The sequence below is a fragment of the Calonectris borealis genome, chromosome Z, assembly GCF_964195595.1.
Source record: "Calonectris borealis chromosome Z, bCalBor7.hap1.2, whole genome shotgun sequence".
Lineage (NCBI taxonomy): Eukaryota > Metazoa > Chordata > Aves > Procellariiformes > Procellariidae > Calonectris > Calonectris borealis.
Genome location: NC_134352.1, coordinates 81,332,201 through 81,345,859, shown reverse-complemented (window position 1 = coordinate 81,345,859; position 13,659 = coordinate 81,332,201). Strand labels below are relative to the sequence as shown.

Below are 13,659 nucleotides of genomic sequence, written 5' to 3'. Positions count from 1 at the left end.
CAGTGGGTGTCATTTACTCCAACAGAACTGAATTAGTTTCAGTTAAACTATTCCTCATTTACTTTAAAGCCTAGGTATCCTAGTAATGGGTCTGGATGAAATCTTCAGTGTATGTTGAATGTATGAAGTGGTGATCAACTCCTGTCCCGGTTTTGGCTGGGATAGAGTTAAATTTCTTCCTAGTGCTGTGTTTCGGATTTAGTATGAGAAGAATGTTGATAACACACTGATGTTTTCAGTTGTTGCTAAGTACCCTGCTAGTCAAGGACATTCAGCTTAAAAACAAAAAAACAAAACAAAACAAAACAAAACAAGCATCGGGAGGGAGCATAGCCAGGACAGCTAGCCCAGCTGGCCAATGGGGTATTCCATACCATGTGACGTCATGCTCAGTATATGAATAGTAGGCGTGTTCCAGGAAGTAGCGATCGCTACTTGGTTATCGGTCAGCGCAGGTGGTGAGCAATTGCATTGTGGAGCACTCATTTTGTATATTCTATTATTATTATTATTATTATTATTATTATTATCCCTCTTCTGTTCTATTAATCTGTCTTTATCTGAACCCATGAGTTTTTCTCACTCTTACAATTCCGATTCTCTCCCCATCCCACCGGGGTGGGGAGGAGTGAGCGAGCGGCTGCATGGTATTTGGTTGCCTGCCAGGTTAAACCACGACAACTCCATAAAAAGTTGGACATTTGTTCGAATTGTTAGAGGAGAATTGGTCCCTCTGAACATCTCTTAGTGCGGGATAGCTGCATTGCAGGTGAAGGTACATTAGAGACATTTTGTGAACTGCTTACTGTTGAGGTGACACACGTTCCTGCTTTTTCAGCTAAGTCTTTGTTCCCACAAGTCCCCAGAAGGTCACTGAGATCGGTGTTGCAGGGCTATATAGATGTCAATCCAGTGACTATCTCTGTGCACGTAATGCTATCTAGTCATCTCAGCTGCACCAGAAACATTAGTGCAAATGCAAAGAAAAAAGAACGGTGGGATGTCCTTCATGCTGGAAGCCACAGGGACATGACAACTCAGTCCTTTTGTGTCACAGAGTCATACTAGATTTTAATATTGTAAGCAATACAAAATCAGTGCAGCTATAACACAGCTATTTTGCATTCATATTGGTGACGATTTATGTAGTCCCCAGGGAGTACATCCCTCAGATAAACACTGAGCTAAATTTCAGTGGCAGAAATGAGTGCACAATGGATTAAATGCTACAAAAGTCTAAAAAAGACACTCTGCAGGTTGTTTGCTTCTTTTTTTTCTCCCTTTTCAGATTCTTAGTTAAAATTGTATCTCTGGTGATGAGTAGGGCACAAGGGAGGGGAGAGAAATACCTATGTTGTGGAATTTTTAAGGTAAGCACACTTGTTATGGAAGTCATCATGAAAGAATCTATATGCAAGCCAGGATATAATTTGCAGTCATTTATCAGAGCAATGAGGTGTCTGACTCCATAGCCTCCTGTTTCACTTCTGCAAGGCTGCACAAGCCTCGCTGGGGAAGATGGCAAGTCTGCAATCCCCATGTAAGCTGACAAGAGCTTGTTTGAATCCCTGGCGAGCCCTTGCTTGCAGCTGCAGTCATTACCTCTTCACTAGTGGGTTGTTGCCTATTTTTTTTTTCCTCTGCTGTTTACTAAAATGTAATTACCAAGCTATTAATTGTTTCCCTTTACCATTTATGATGCATTTGTGATAAAAGGTGAAAATTAGCTTTATTCTTTCTTGCATACCAATGAGGAGGGGCGAAAAGTATTATATGGTGCATGCTAAACCAAATGCAGTTGGGGGTTTTAGAGGTAGTTAAGAATGAAGATTGCTTCAGTGCCTGCATTTAGAAGAAAATTACTAAGGTGTTTATCCCTAAGAGAGAAACCATTAGCATTAATATGAAAGAAAAAGACAGTTCTCTGAGTTAAGAAGTGTAGCACCGAGGCATTTTTACTGGCATTGTGGAGAACTGATATGGTGATTTCATCCATATTTTGGGGTGAATGAAAAGTAGATAACATCTCGCAGGTGATGGACTGCATATTTTCATTACTGCATATGACAAACCATCTTTGGAAAAGCAGGATTAATAAAGTTAACAAAAGCACAGTTGCAGCAAACTGGCAAATATATTATCACCTGAAGGCAGGAGGGCAATTAGAGTGGGAACATCAATGCAGAGAAGCTGCTTCTGGAGGGAGGGTCTGAGTGCCAGTGCAGGTTATTTAGTAGTTCCTTAGTGAGAAAGAAGGGTCAGTGTGTGCGGCTATTTTTTGAAGTCCTGAGTTATTTTATTGGAAGTTGTTCTCATTTGTCTTTTTTTCCTTAGTTATTTTTCTTTACTTATTTTTTTCTACCAGGCTGATGTGGTTCAATCTTTATAAGCAAGCCATAATGCCGAACAGTATGTGAATACAGAATAGCAAGTGCATACAAAATGTTGTGCTGTTAGCGAATGGGGCAGTGCACCAGTCATCCATCAGCGTTCCAGGTGTGAAGGGACATCTACACCTGCCTTTCATGAGACTTAATCCTGCATGGTCTGTGACTGTGAGCAATATCAGATATGATGGGAAGAAGTATCATAGCTGAACAGAGAAGGGGACCTGAATCTTTAAGCTCACACGTGGGAAACGACATGAATTCACAAGAGATGAAAACAGATTTTGTCCCACAATGATTTAAAGAAGTCAGTAATCCAACTAACCTCACAAACCAGTGATTTTCAGAAAGGGTGAAAATTTAGACATACCAATTCAAAGTCTCAGACTCATCTAAATGAAGATGAGACTAATGTCCTCATGAATTAACCTGATATAGTAACACAGATTAAGAAATGAAAGTCTTTATTTTTAATTAATTCATTCTTTATATTCAGGACTGTAGAGGTTCATAAAGTCTCTCCGGTAGTCAGAGATTAAAGGTGTATTAACCCACGTGAAGGAATCCATCTCTTTCCAAGCAAATACATTAGTCTTCGGAAAGAATCCTGAACGGGGGTCTAGTGTAATACCAGCTCCTGTCTGGGACTGAAGACCTGTTTCTAGAGGGAAAAGGTTGATGCTGAAGAACATAAGTGTGGGGGAAGGGCTGGAGACGGAAACTAATTTAGAAAGTTTTCAGCCAAAATTTTCGAAAATTAGGAATGTAAGACTGTGCTTGCATTTCATATTCAGTGCGAGTCTAATTTGTTTCTTAAATTGCCAACCATCCATCACTCAGCTTGGACCATTTTCTTGCCCATAGGCAAGGTTTTGAGGCGCTCCCTCTCATTTAGTCTACCTGGGTGAGCTTATCTCCTCCATTTCCAGTGTGTACACTGACCACCAGAAAACCCTGGAAATTAGCAGCTAAGAAGTAATGTTGCTATTTGTCACAAAACTGAAAATCATACCGGTCTCTTCCAGCAAAGATCACCTGTTATGAATATGCTCCTTCTTCCTGCCTGTTTCTCTTTCCAGGTAAATAAATTAGCTTAAACAGGGGGAGGAGTAGCCAGGTAAATAGGCACTGATTTCAACAGGGTTGATATTGTCGCTGCTGTTTGTCTTCTAGATTACGGATTAATTTTGGTATCTGTCTCAGCTTTTTACTTATACATTCCCAGAGTTAAGAAAAGGCTACTGATTTTGTACAATGTGGAGTTCATAATATTGCCTTGGAAGGCTGTCAGATTAAGTTCAGAAAGACATTAGTCTGCTAGGAACACGGACTGCATCTTTTATGTTATCTTTATACTGTTCCCATCATCGGTGATGCACATTTTGTCCCCGGTACAAATTCACAGAAGGAAAGGGATATAGCTGTTTTATAACAGAAGCAAGGATTCCTTCCTGTAATTATAAGGCATGAGACACTGACTGATCATTAATCAAGGGACTGATTATAATAATAATCCACTTCCACTGCAGGCTTATGGGCTAATTCTCATTTATACTAATCCCATTTTGAACTGCTCCTGGATCATTACTAGAGCAGGCAAAAAGAGTCATGAGAGAGGGGTTGATGTACAACCAGAACAGTGTAAAGACTTGATGCAGAGAAGAATCAATCCCTGTCCTCCAGTATTTAAGCCAGAGCCCCTGCATTTCATTTGGTCTGTATCTGAGCCGTTATTCAGCTCCCTTCCTTCCTCCCGGTGATGTGGCAGATGGTTTAGGCTGGCGCAGGTGGCTGAGTACCACCTGCTGCAAACTTTTCTGTGTCTTTTGCTGTGTAACTCCTTTTGTTGTTGCTCTTTGCAAAGGATGACTGGAAATAGGAGGGAAGCAAGAAGAGAGTGTGAAGTGATGCTGATATTGTTCAGTGCTTACTTGTTTTCTGTTCTGTCGTTGCTGGGAACCTATAGCTGGTGTATGCTGGAATCCCGTGAGCAAAGGCAGCAGGTTTGAAACTTTGACTTCTGTGATTCAAAAAGTGTATCTGTTTATTATCTCCTAATTTAACTTAACCCATGCTGACGGAGAGCGTTTCCCACTGCTGGGTGCTGTGAAGGCAAAAATCCTCCATTGGCTTTAGGCACTAGATGTTACTTTGTTTTGACCTTTCAAACTTCATTGGAAATAAAACAGCCTTGTAGAAACGAAATGAAAAGTTTAAAATGAAGAGGAGGACAAGCCTCATCATCCAAATACATGAAGGATAGATGACTGGGCAGGGGCTGTGGCTGATACTGTGGACCTCAGAGGCTGGGATTGGTATTTAGTCTCTGTTGAGGCAGTGAGAGAGGTACAAAGGAAAGTCATCCCTGGTATCTTAAACACTTCTGTGAGGACGGGTTGAATTACTCTCTGGAGTTGATCATCTCTCTCTCTTGACTGTAGGAGAGATTGAAGACTAATGTACAATAGGTGACTACCTCTTCAGTGGCAGAAAGCAGCTGAAACATGTCTCATCCTTTGCGTCTAGATTAGTAGCGGTATTATGGTGGTTATAAGATATAATATCTACCCAACTTCCTATCTGGATGCTTTCTCATTTGAAATGTAACTGCTGCAGGTTTCTTGTTGCTTGCTTTTACAAATAACCTTTTAAAAGCTACTTGCTTTTACCCTCTCCTCCACCCTCCCCCCCCCCCAAGAAAAAAAAAAAAGACTAAAAAATTAGTGAAAACCAAATAATTATCACAGCACTTCTCACCAGTGTACTTTCCTTAGGTAAATCTATTTCAGGAGGTAAAAGAAAAGCAAAGTACACTTTATGACAGGCAGTGCCAGGTGAATGATATGTAATCCCAAGGAAGTCAACTGTGATGTGTTTCTGTGTAAGAGAATTTATTAACAGAGAGATATGGGAAGGTTGCACTTTAGCTTTAAAAAAACATTTGCTGCTAAAAAAATAATCTTTGAGCATATTCACAAAATCTTTCCTGAGATAAAAGAAATTCTCAACCTTTTTGTAAACAAAAATACTGATTTTTTTTTTTAAGTGAACAATACGTTTTCACATATTTCTTTTTTGTTGTATGCTCTTTACTTTTGATTCTCTCACTCACTATTTGAAAGATTTTTTTTTTCCCCACTGAGTTTCCTGTGTCCTTTTTGTTCATTTTACCCTTGTTTGTTCATTGTCATAGATGAACAATATCCTGCCTGTTTCCAAGAACATACCCCCTCCTCCCTCAGCGTTCACTCGAAATATAAAAAAAAAAAACCCTTCATAATAAGAATGACCCCTGTGGTAATCGGGGAGACAGCTTTGATTAAGAACATCTGTTAGCAGATTCCTGGTTCTAAAGTCAAGCACAACATCAGATGAGAAGATATAGAAAGTGGCATTTCTCAAACTGTGAGGCTGGCCTCCCTGGGGAGATTCTGACCTCTTCCAGAGATACAAGCCAAGATCATAAAAAAAGAACAGACATCAAAATGCGTGGAGTGTGTGTGTAGTTTGAAAAACATGACACCCTTGTTTCTGAGGTGCTGCATCTTTAAATTTCTAAGCACTACACTTCTGAGGAGTGTGGAGAAGGACTGCACTTCTAAGCATTGCGCCGTGTTTCCTCCTCAAACACATCACCACACACTGAAAAACAAGGGACACGTATCGTGATCCCCTGCTCATTGCCTGTGTCCTTTTTTTTTTTGTTAGTTCTTCTCTTCCCCTCCCTTTTTCTCTTATCCTTTTGGGGCTGACAAGGCTATCTATTAGCAATGCGTAACACGGGGATCTAGGAGAATTGGCTTCAGTTTTGAGTTCTGCTGGTGTAAAATGGTGATGTGGAAGAGGTTGCTTCTTAACAGTTTCTATTCTGAGTTGGATAAAAGCATTTCTAGCCCAGCACTCTTTCTCCAGCATTGTTCAGGAGAAAATACTTAGGAAACCGTAAAGAACCAGGCTTGGCTTCATTGAACTTGGTGATACCTTCCTAGATTCTTTCAGTCAGCAAGATAAGATTGTCCTGAGCTGAACGTTAGATCCAGACTGTTATGTTTGATAGCAACCTATAAACTAATCCTTCATAAGGATCTATGTATCTAAGTGTAGTCTATCTGACTTTGCTGCTTTGTTTCATTTTCTGGAGACATTAAGATATTGATCTTATTTGGAAAGGATTCTAATCTCTAACGAAAAAAAAGAAAACATACAAGCCCTATTCATATGTATATGAAAACAATATGAATTTTAAAACTAATTAAAAATATTGCTTTTCATGAAAAGCTTTCTTTTGCTTGTTATGAAAATTGGATAAAAGAGGATAAATCAAGATGTCAGAGAGAAAACAGAGGATAAGTATTTTCTTCTTTGCTAAGTTGTTCTCCTAAAAGCTAATAGAAAAAGCAAGCATATAGAGAAGGATGAAATGTGGAAACAGGGACAGTCTCCCAAGATCAATATGGAAGTATTTCTTGGGCATGAATGGATTAGATTACAAAAGCCAAAGTGTTGCTGGAGTTGGAACTTTTGAGAGATGTAAAAGGCAATGAGATAGGTTTCTACAGGTACACCGGCAACTAAACGAAGACCAAGAAAAATGTGGGACTGCTACTGAAAGGAGTGAGTGGCCTAATGTTGAGGACCACAGAAAGGACTAACACACTTAGGACTTTCTCTATCCCAACCTTTACAGGCAAAGTGTGCTCTTATGCCTCCCAGGTCTTTATGCCTTGCAGGAAAGTTTGAGGAAGAGATATACCACCCTTAGTAGAGGGGGATCAATGAGGGAAAAGTTAGTTAAGCTGGGTGTATGCAGTTTGATACAACAGGATGGGATGTATCTGAGCATGTTGAGGGAGCTGCTCTATGTCATTGTGAGGCCATTCTGTCATCTTTGAAAAACCATATGAGATGCCCAATAACTGGTAAAAGGCAAATGTCACATCCATTTAGGAGCAATCTAATAATTTCTAACTTTCTTCAACAACAGGTGGACATATATAATCTTATGAGAATTAGTATCATTTTTTTTCTGCATTCAATTATAATGGAAAAAGAAAAGGAAAAAGTTATGCTGCCTTCTTTCAACTTTTAGAAAATTTTAATTTTGTTTCTATCCAGACTTGATGCTTGTTCTCAAGTATAACATCTCTCCCAAGAAGAATGGTGATTTTGTTTCAAAAGATTTCTTATCATACTTTTCAGTTAAGTCTTAGTCATAATACACAAGAGAGTATTAGAGACTGATGTCAAGCTGCAAAGTGCTATAAGCATGACAAACCTTCACTTTAATTCTCAGATTTATTTCCTTTTGAGGAAGTGTGATTTCCTTCTGTCTCTTCCCTTTGGCATTTACTGACTTGGGAATGTTTCATATTTTCCCCCTATTGAGTAACAAATGACATCTAGCACTATTCCTGAATAATTTTTTAAAAAGCTACTTTTACAGCAGAAAACAATTAAAGAAGATATTAGTGTGCCAGCTGCACAGGTACATTATTGCTTATTTTATAAGAGAACCAGGCAAGATATAAAAATAAAACCACTGAAAAAACTGTAAAACCTTTGGGTCTATCTCCATCTACCTCTGAACATCCACAAAACCCAGGTGAACTTGGATTTTGATTCTGCTTACTGTAGAGATACATGTAAACTGTGAAATCTGGAGTAGGACTTGAATTAAAAAATGAACAAAGAGATTTAATTACATCTTAGTCCTTTGTCTTGTATATATAATATGCATACATCATTGCAAGAGTTATAGTATGTTTATTGGAAATTGTATTTATTCTTTTTCTTAGTATATATTATTATGTTGGGGTTCTTGGTGAACAGAATAAAAAAAAAAATCACTTTTTTGAAATCCAAGAAAAGGCTTATTTATGTTTGACCTTGGACTTCTTGACTCTGTAATGAGGAATCATGCCAAGGGGAAAAAGCTGAGAAGTGAAAGTCAACATCAAAAAATAAGAAAGGAAATGACTGAGTTAATAACAGAAAACCAAGTGGATATTCCCAATCTAGTTTGCATAGAATAATTAATGCCTCTGAAAATGGATCACTGCAAACATGACACTACAGTATTTTGGCTGTTTAGTCTAATATATCAGCAGCAATAACATGTCATCATAAAAAATTGCAGAAGTAAATTGATTCATATCCTTAAACTCATAATTATGCCCAGACATGAACCAGAACGCGTAGGTAAATGACTCCAACTCAAGAATGGCAGTGCCTAAAAGCTGAGCACTTTGTCCCTTTGGAATGATTCACAGTGTGTAAAATTAGGAACCCAGAGTGTCCTGGCAGTCAAGGAAAGTCATTAAGCATGCCTGGGGAGTCATCCTGGGAGTCCTCATGCTACAGAAAGTCACTTATTGGAGTAACTTAAACAGGGATATGTGACCTAATTCCTTCTTGGTTTGCCACAAATGGCTGTAAATGACTGTAAAAAGTCCTGAGCACTTCCTAGAGGTGGATCAACTCACTAAGCAGAGCTCATTCTTTGTAAAAGGCTGTGCAGAATAATCATACAGTGTATTTACGAAATCTTTAACCCAGGAAGACAGGTCATCTGGGCTGGGACTTAGGTTCCATACCAAAATATTTACTTTTAGGTGTCTACATGGGAGCTAGCGGCTCCATTCAGTTGTAGAAATGTTCAGCTCACTCTGAAAACAAAAATAGATAAACAAGAAATAGAGAATTAGATAACTAAAGAGATAATTATTTTTCATCAGCAGAAGCAATCTGTAGTCCATTGATTGCATGGTCTAGTGTACCATTATCTGCAACAGGAGTTTAGGTAATGGCCTGCAGTTACACATAGCTAAATTCAGGAGCCTTAATCCACAAGTTTAACTCCACATAAGGTTTCCATTGTCTGCTCAGCCTGAAGGGATCCTGGCCTTGTTCAGCTCCTCCTACAAAGGAGACTAACCTAGAAATCACGGTGCAGAACAGTTCTAGGTGATTGATGCAAAGAGAAGAAAATCAGGGGCATGGAGGTGTGCGGAGAGACCCTTGTTCTGGCAGCAAAGCCTGGGATCTGTGGGTGAGTAAGGGAGAGGGGGTCTCTGTGTTTAGTCATTAACACTCCCTACCCATAATTTGGAGACCTTGGGTATAGTATTGCATTGTTTATTAATAGAGTGATTATCTAATGTAGATGGCAGGCAAAGACTTGGGAACAGAGACATATTTCCATTCATTGTCTTGCCAGAACCAGCAGAATGTAGAATCCTTTTTGTCTGACATCTGTGTTTCTCCCCACTGGTGCCCTACTTCTTACACATCCAGTTTCAAGAGGATGGGATAGAATATGGCCCGATCCACTCTATGCTGTAGCTTGGTAGTTAATAAACTCTCCCGGGATGCCCGTGGTGATAGTTTAGACATTTTGAAATTCCGAGTAAGTCTCAAAGCAGAATCCTACCTTTAAATTACCTATTAGTCTGCTATTTTGGAGCTTAGTCTATGAACTTTTTCTTGTAGCAGGTGAAATATTTTGAATGATATACAAGAAAGCCCTTGGGTAAAAGATACATCATGAATAAATGATAATGGTCAACATGAAAGTCTATTCACAGGAAGTATTATCAATCAATATGAGTGACTATTAAGAAAGATTTAAGGCTGAGACTTTTAAAAGAGCATAAGCAATTCATTTCCCTTCAATTTTCAGCAAGAACTGAGGATATATATATAAACTAAACTGTTTTAAAAATCCTAGCCTAAATTCTAAACAGAGTAAAAAATACAGGACTTGATATTGCATCCTGCTGCTCATAGAAATGGTCCAATGTTGATATGTGTTGATATGTGTATTCCTTGCTTTATCAGACCTTCCTGCATCTTAATATCTCGGGAGAACTGATTCTGTCGGGAGGATTCTGATCCTGACCGACTGTTGCCATGGTATTGGGTTATTCTGGGCTGTGATCAAGAAGAGCAAACAAACTCGAAAAAGAAACTGGCTTTAAAATATATTCTCAAGCCACAGTGCCTGAGACTAGTTTTTGAAAACTAAATCTTGATTTTTGTACACTGTGGCAGTTGTTAAATCCTTCTAAAAAACCATACCAATAACCAGAAGTGTTGGTATGACAATAAATACATACAGAAATAGAGGAAAATGCAGGAGGAGAATTCTCACACTATTTGATATTGTTAATTTTCATTTAATGGTATTATCCCGCACTGAACTAAACCCCCCAGCTTCTCTGAGAGCATTTGAAAGAGTAGAACTTTTTGCAGATTATATTCCTCTTTTACTAGGCACTATTCCAAAACTGGTGGGAGTCAATGAATGTCTTTTTGATATCACTGATCTTTTGAAGTGAGTGCATAATAAGGAGTTTGTCTCCCATCCCTAGATAGTCATATAGCTCTTTTACACCTGTTAGTATTCATTCAATTGTAAGCCACCTATATTTACCGAAAGTGCTGCAGAAAGTTCTAGAAACACGAGACACTATTTTCTGTATGCAGGCACTGGCGTAATAAATTCATATTCTTAGAGGACAGAGTTCCCTTGATGGGAAAAGGAAAAAAAAAGGTCCTAAAGAAATCCTAGTGGGGTATTATCCAGGATGATGACCCCAGAAGGATGCACAAGTTTCAGCAAGCAGTATTTAAAACAGAAAACAAGCAATGTGGAATTATGTAGGGAATGGGGGAAGTTTTCAGCAAGTTCGTTATTTACAGATGGATAATTTTGTTTGCAAATTACTGAGCATGTTCTTCCTATTCCACAGGCAGAATTCACAGCCATGAGGGACCAATACATGCGAGGCGGAGAAGGCTTCATTATCTGCTATTCCATCACAGACCGCCAATCCTTTCAAGAAGCTGCTGAGTTTAAGGAACTCATTTATCGTGTCCGGCACACCTATGACATCCCCTTAGTGCTGGTGGGAAACAAAATAGATCTTGAAGAGTTCAGACAGGTAAGCAACTTCTCTGCTGTTTTTGGCTTGGTTTTCCTTGGCTACCTCAGGGATTTCTGTAGCATATGTTGTACAGAACTACTGAGAATTATTAGCACAAGATGAGGTTTAATCAAAGAGTAACACACTAGGATTGGTAATAAATTAAGGACTTAGCAGTAGTTTTAATTCATACATTATGGATCTTAAAGTAGTCTTTGCCAATCACATCCAAATGTTCTTCATTTTTACTTTGAAAGGAATCCCACTATTTTCATTGGAAGTTACATATATATCCAGCATGGAAATAGATTCAGTCAGGATCTTTATGGCAAAAAACCTGTTTTCTTTGGAAGTTTCCAACCATTAAATACAGAATTTTTCATAAATGTACTAGATTTAATTAAAGGTTTCTCAAACTCAGACTGAAAAAAATTCTAGTTAAAATAGATAAATGCATACACGATTATCTTTGCCTGAAAAGCCAGTGGCTGTGTTTTTAGAGTGCTCAGGTAAGTTGGGAACATGCAAGACTTGAATTCACTTCGATTTGTATACAAGATTTGAGCCACCACCACCCATAGAGCAGTAGATTTCTTTGACTATGAGGGCATTGACTACAGCTCTCTCCAAGTCTTTAGTAATCTTTGCTCACCCTTTTCCTTTTGCTTCCTCTCTGCTTCCTCCTTGCCGTTTGTGTTGATGTGTATGTGAGCAAGGGAGTGAGTTAGAGAGAGACCGTCTTAGAAATGGCTTGGTTGTGACCTGGTACTGAATGGAAAATATCCTTAATCTTAAGCAGAAACTTCGAAAAGGGGAAAAAAAAGATTTTCCTATATGGAAATCTTAAAAGGCTCTTTATACATACTACAATTGCTTTGAAATGGCTGACTTCTGTGCAGACATATGTAACAGTTAAATAAAATGGTGTTTTTCAGTTCATTAGCATCTGTGCTCACATGATCCTGTCTACTCTTTTCCACTTATCTTGTCACTCTTCTCCCCATTTCTTTGTCTTCTTTCTTCTACCTGAAGAAAATCCAAGGCAGTGTTAAGCTTGAAATTAGTCCTGAAGATCTAATGATGTACATTTAAAACTTCACATCTGTTTCCAGATCATTGGCTTTCTCTCTAAATCATACTGTGACAAAACCTTAATGGTGACAATCCAGTTGCAGTTTAACACCCAGCTTGAGACTTCAAACAACGGTGCCATGTGCAACATGGAGTACAATCTGTGCAGCTTCTGGGGTACTTATATACCAGATGGGGGAGGGATGTGGATTCAGTTGTTCTGTTGGAATAGGACATTGCACCTCATCCCAACAGAAATGGGATATGATTGATAACCTACAGTTACCTATGGATGAGGTTTTCAGGAATGTTCTATTCTCTAAGTGATATGAAGACTCTTGGAGGAGAGTTATATTTGGCAGTACCTCTTTCTGATCTTATGTTTTATTGGGCATTTATATTTTAATCACTGTCAATGCATATATAAATATATGCCTGATTTAAATGTTTTACATGCTCCTTGATGATCTTGTCTGGTCTCCCAAAAAGGAAAATTAGTGTGCGTGAATGTCTGAATTGGATGTCACAAACAACACTCAAGATTAAAGGGCATGGGGAGGTTCTTGGGAATGATATTAGAAATTATGTCTTTGAGATGTGACAGACACACAAAAAACTGTTATACAAAGCTGTCACTGAAGATCTTGCCTGAATGTGTATCAAGGCAGTTCCAAATTGTGGTCCTATTTTTATTAGAAGCTTTCAATGAACAGGATTTAGGTCTTCAGAATCTTTTCCTCCATAACCCCTCTACAACTGTCAGCAAACATGACAATGTCAGAAGGGTTTTCTCAAATATTCTGCAATCCAGACATTGAGCCATGGGACACCCTTACATCAAAGACTACTAAGATAATACAATGCAGATCTGCTCCTTTGAATAAAGCACTTGAATATGACTACGTCTACATGAGCAAGTAGCATGAGCCAACAGGTGTAGAACTGTAGAACAAAAAAGTTTATTCTGAAGTCCACATTTTGGGAATTTATTTTTAACTTTGGACTAGCTCTACTCCAGGGCCATTGTCTCCATGATTAGCTGGTGCTGAGGTGGGTGAGTTGTGCTTCTGGAGCATATCTTCGCTTAAATTTCATCCATAGTTCAGGTAACGTTCACAGAGACCAGTCCACAATTCAAAGCAAAGCACGGTTAAGTGGAGGTGATTAGGAGATACTGCTCAGAGTGCCTCTCTGACCTCAACTAAAGCTCTAAGGTGTGGGAGGTCATCTTTGTGCCCAGCTTTAAGCGCATGTTAATGGACTTTGGCAGCTCATTA

General features: G+C 38.8%; 1 protein-coding gene across 1 annotated transcript in view; it reads left to right on the top strand.

The window, feature by feature from the left end:
* LOC142075383 (GTP-binding protein Rit2) overlaps positions 1–13,659 on the top strand; it is a 175,722-nt gene that overhangs the window by 81,449 nt on the left and 80,614 nt on the right. The window contains exon 4 of the mRNA XM_075136612.1: positions 11,138–11,329. Within this exon, the coding sequence (XP_074992713.1) occupies positions 11,138–11,329 (192 nt within the window). The remainder of the gene's footprint in view (positions 1–11,137; positions 11,330–13,659) is intronic.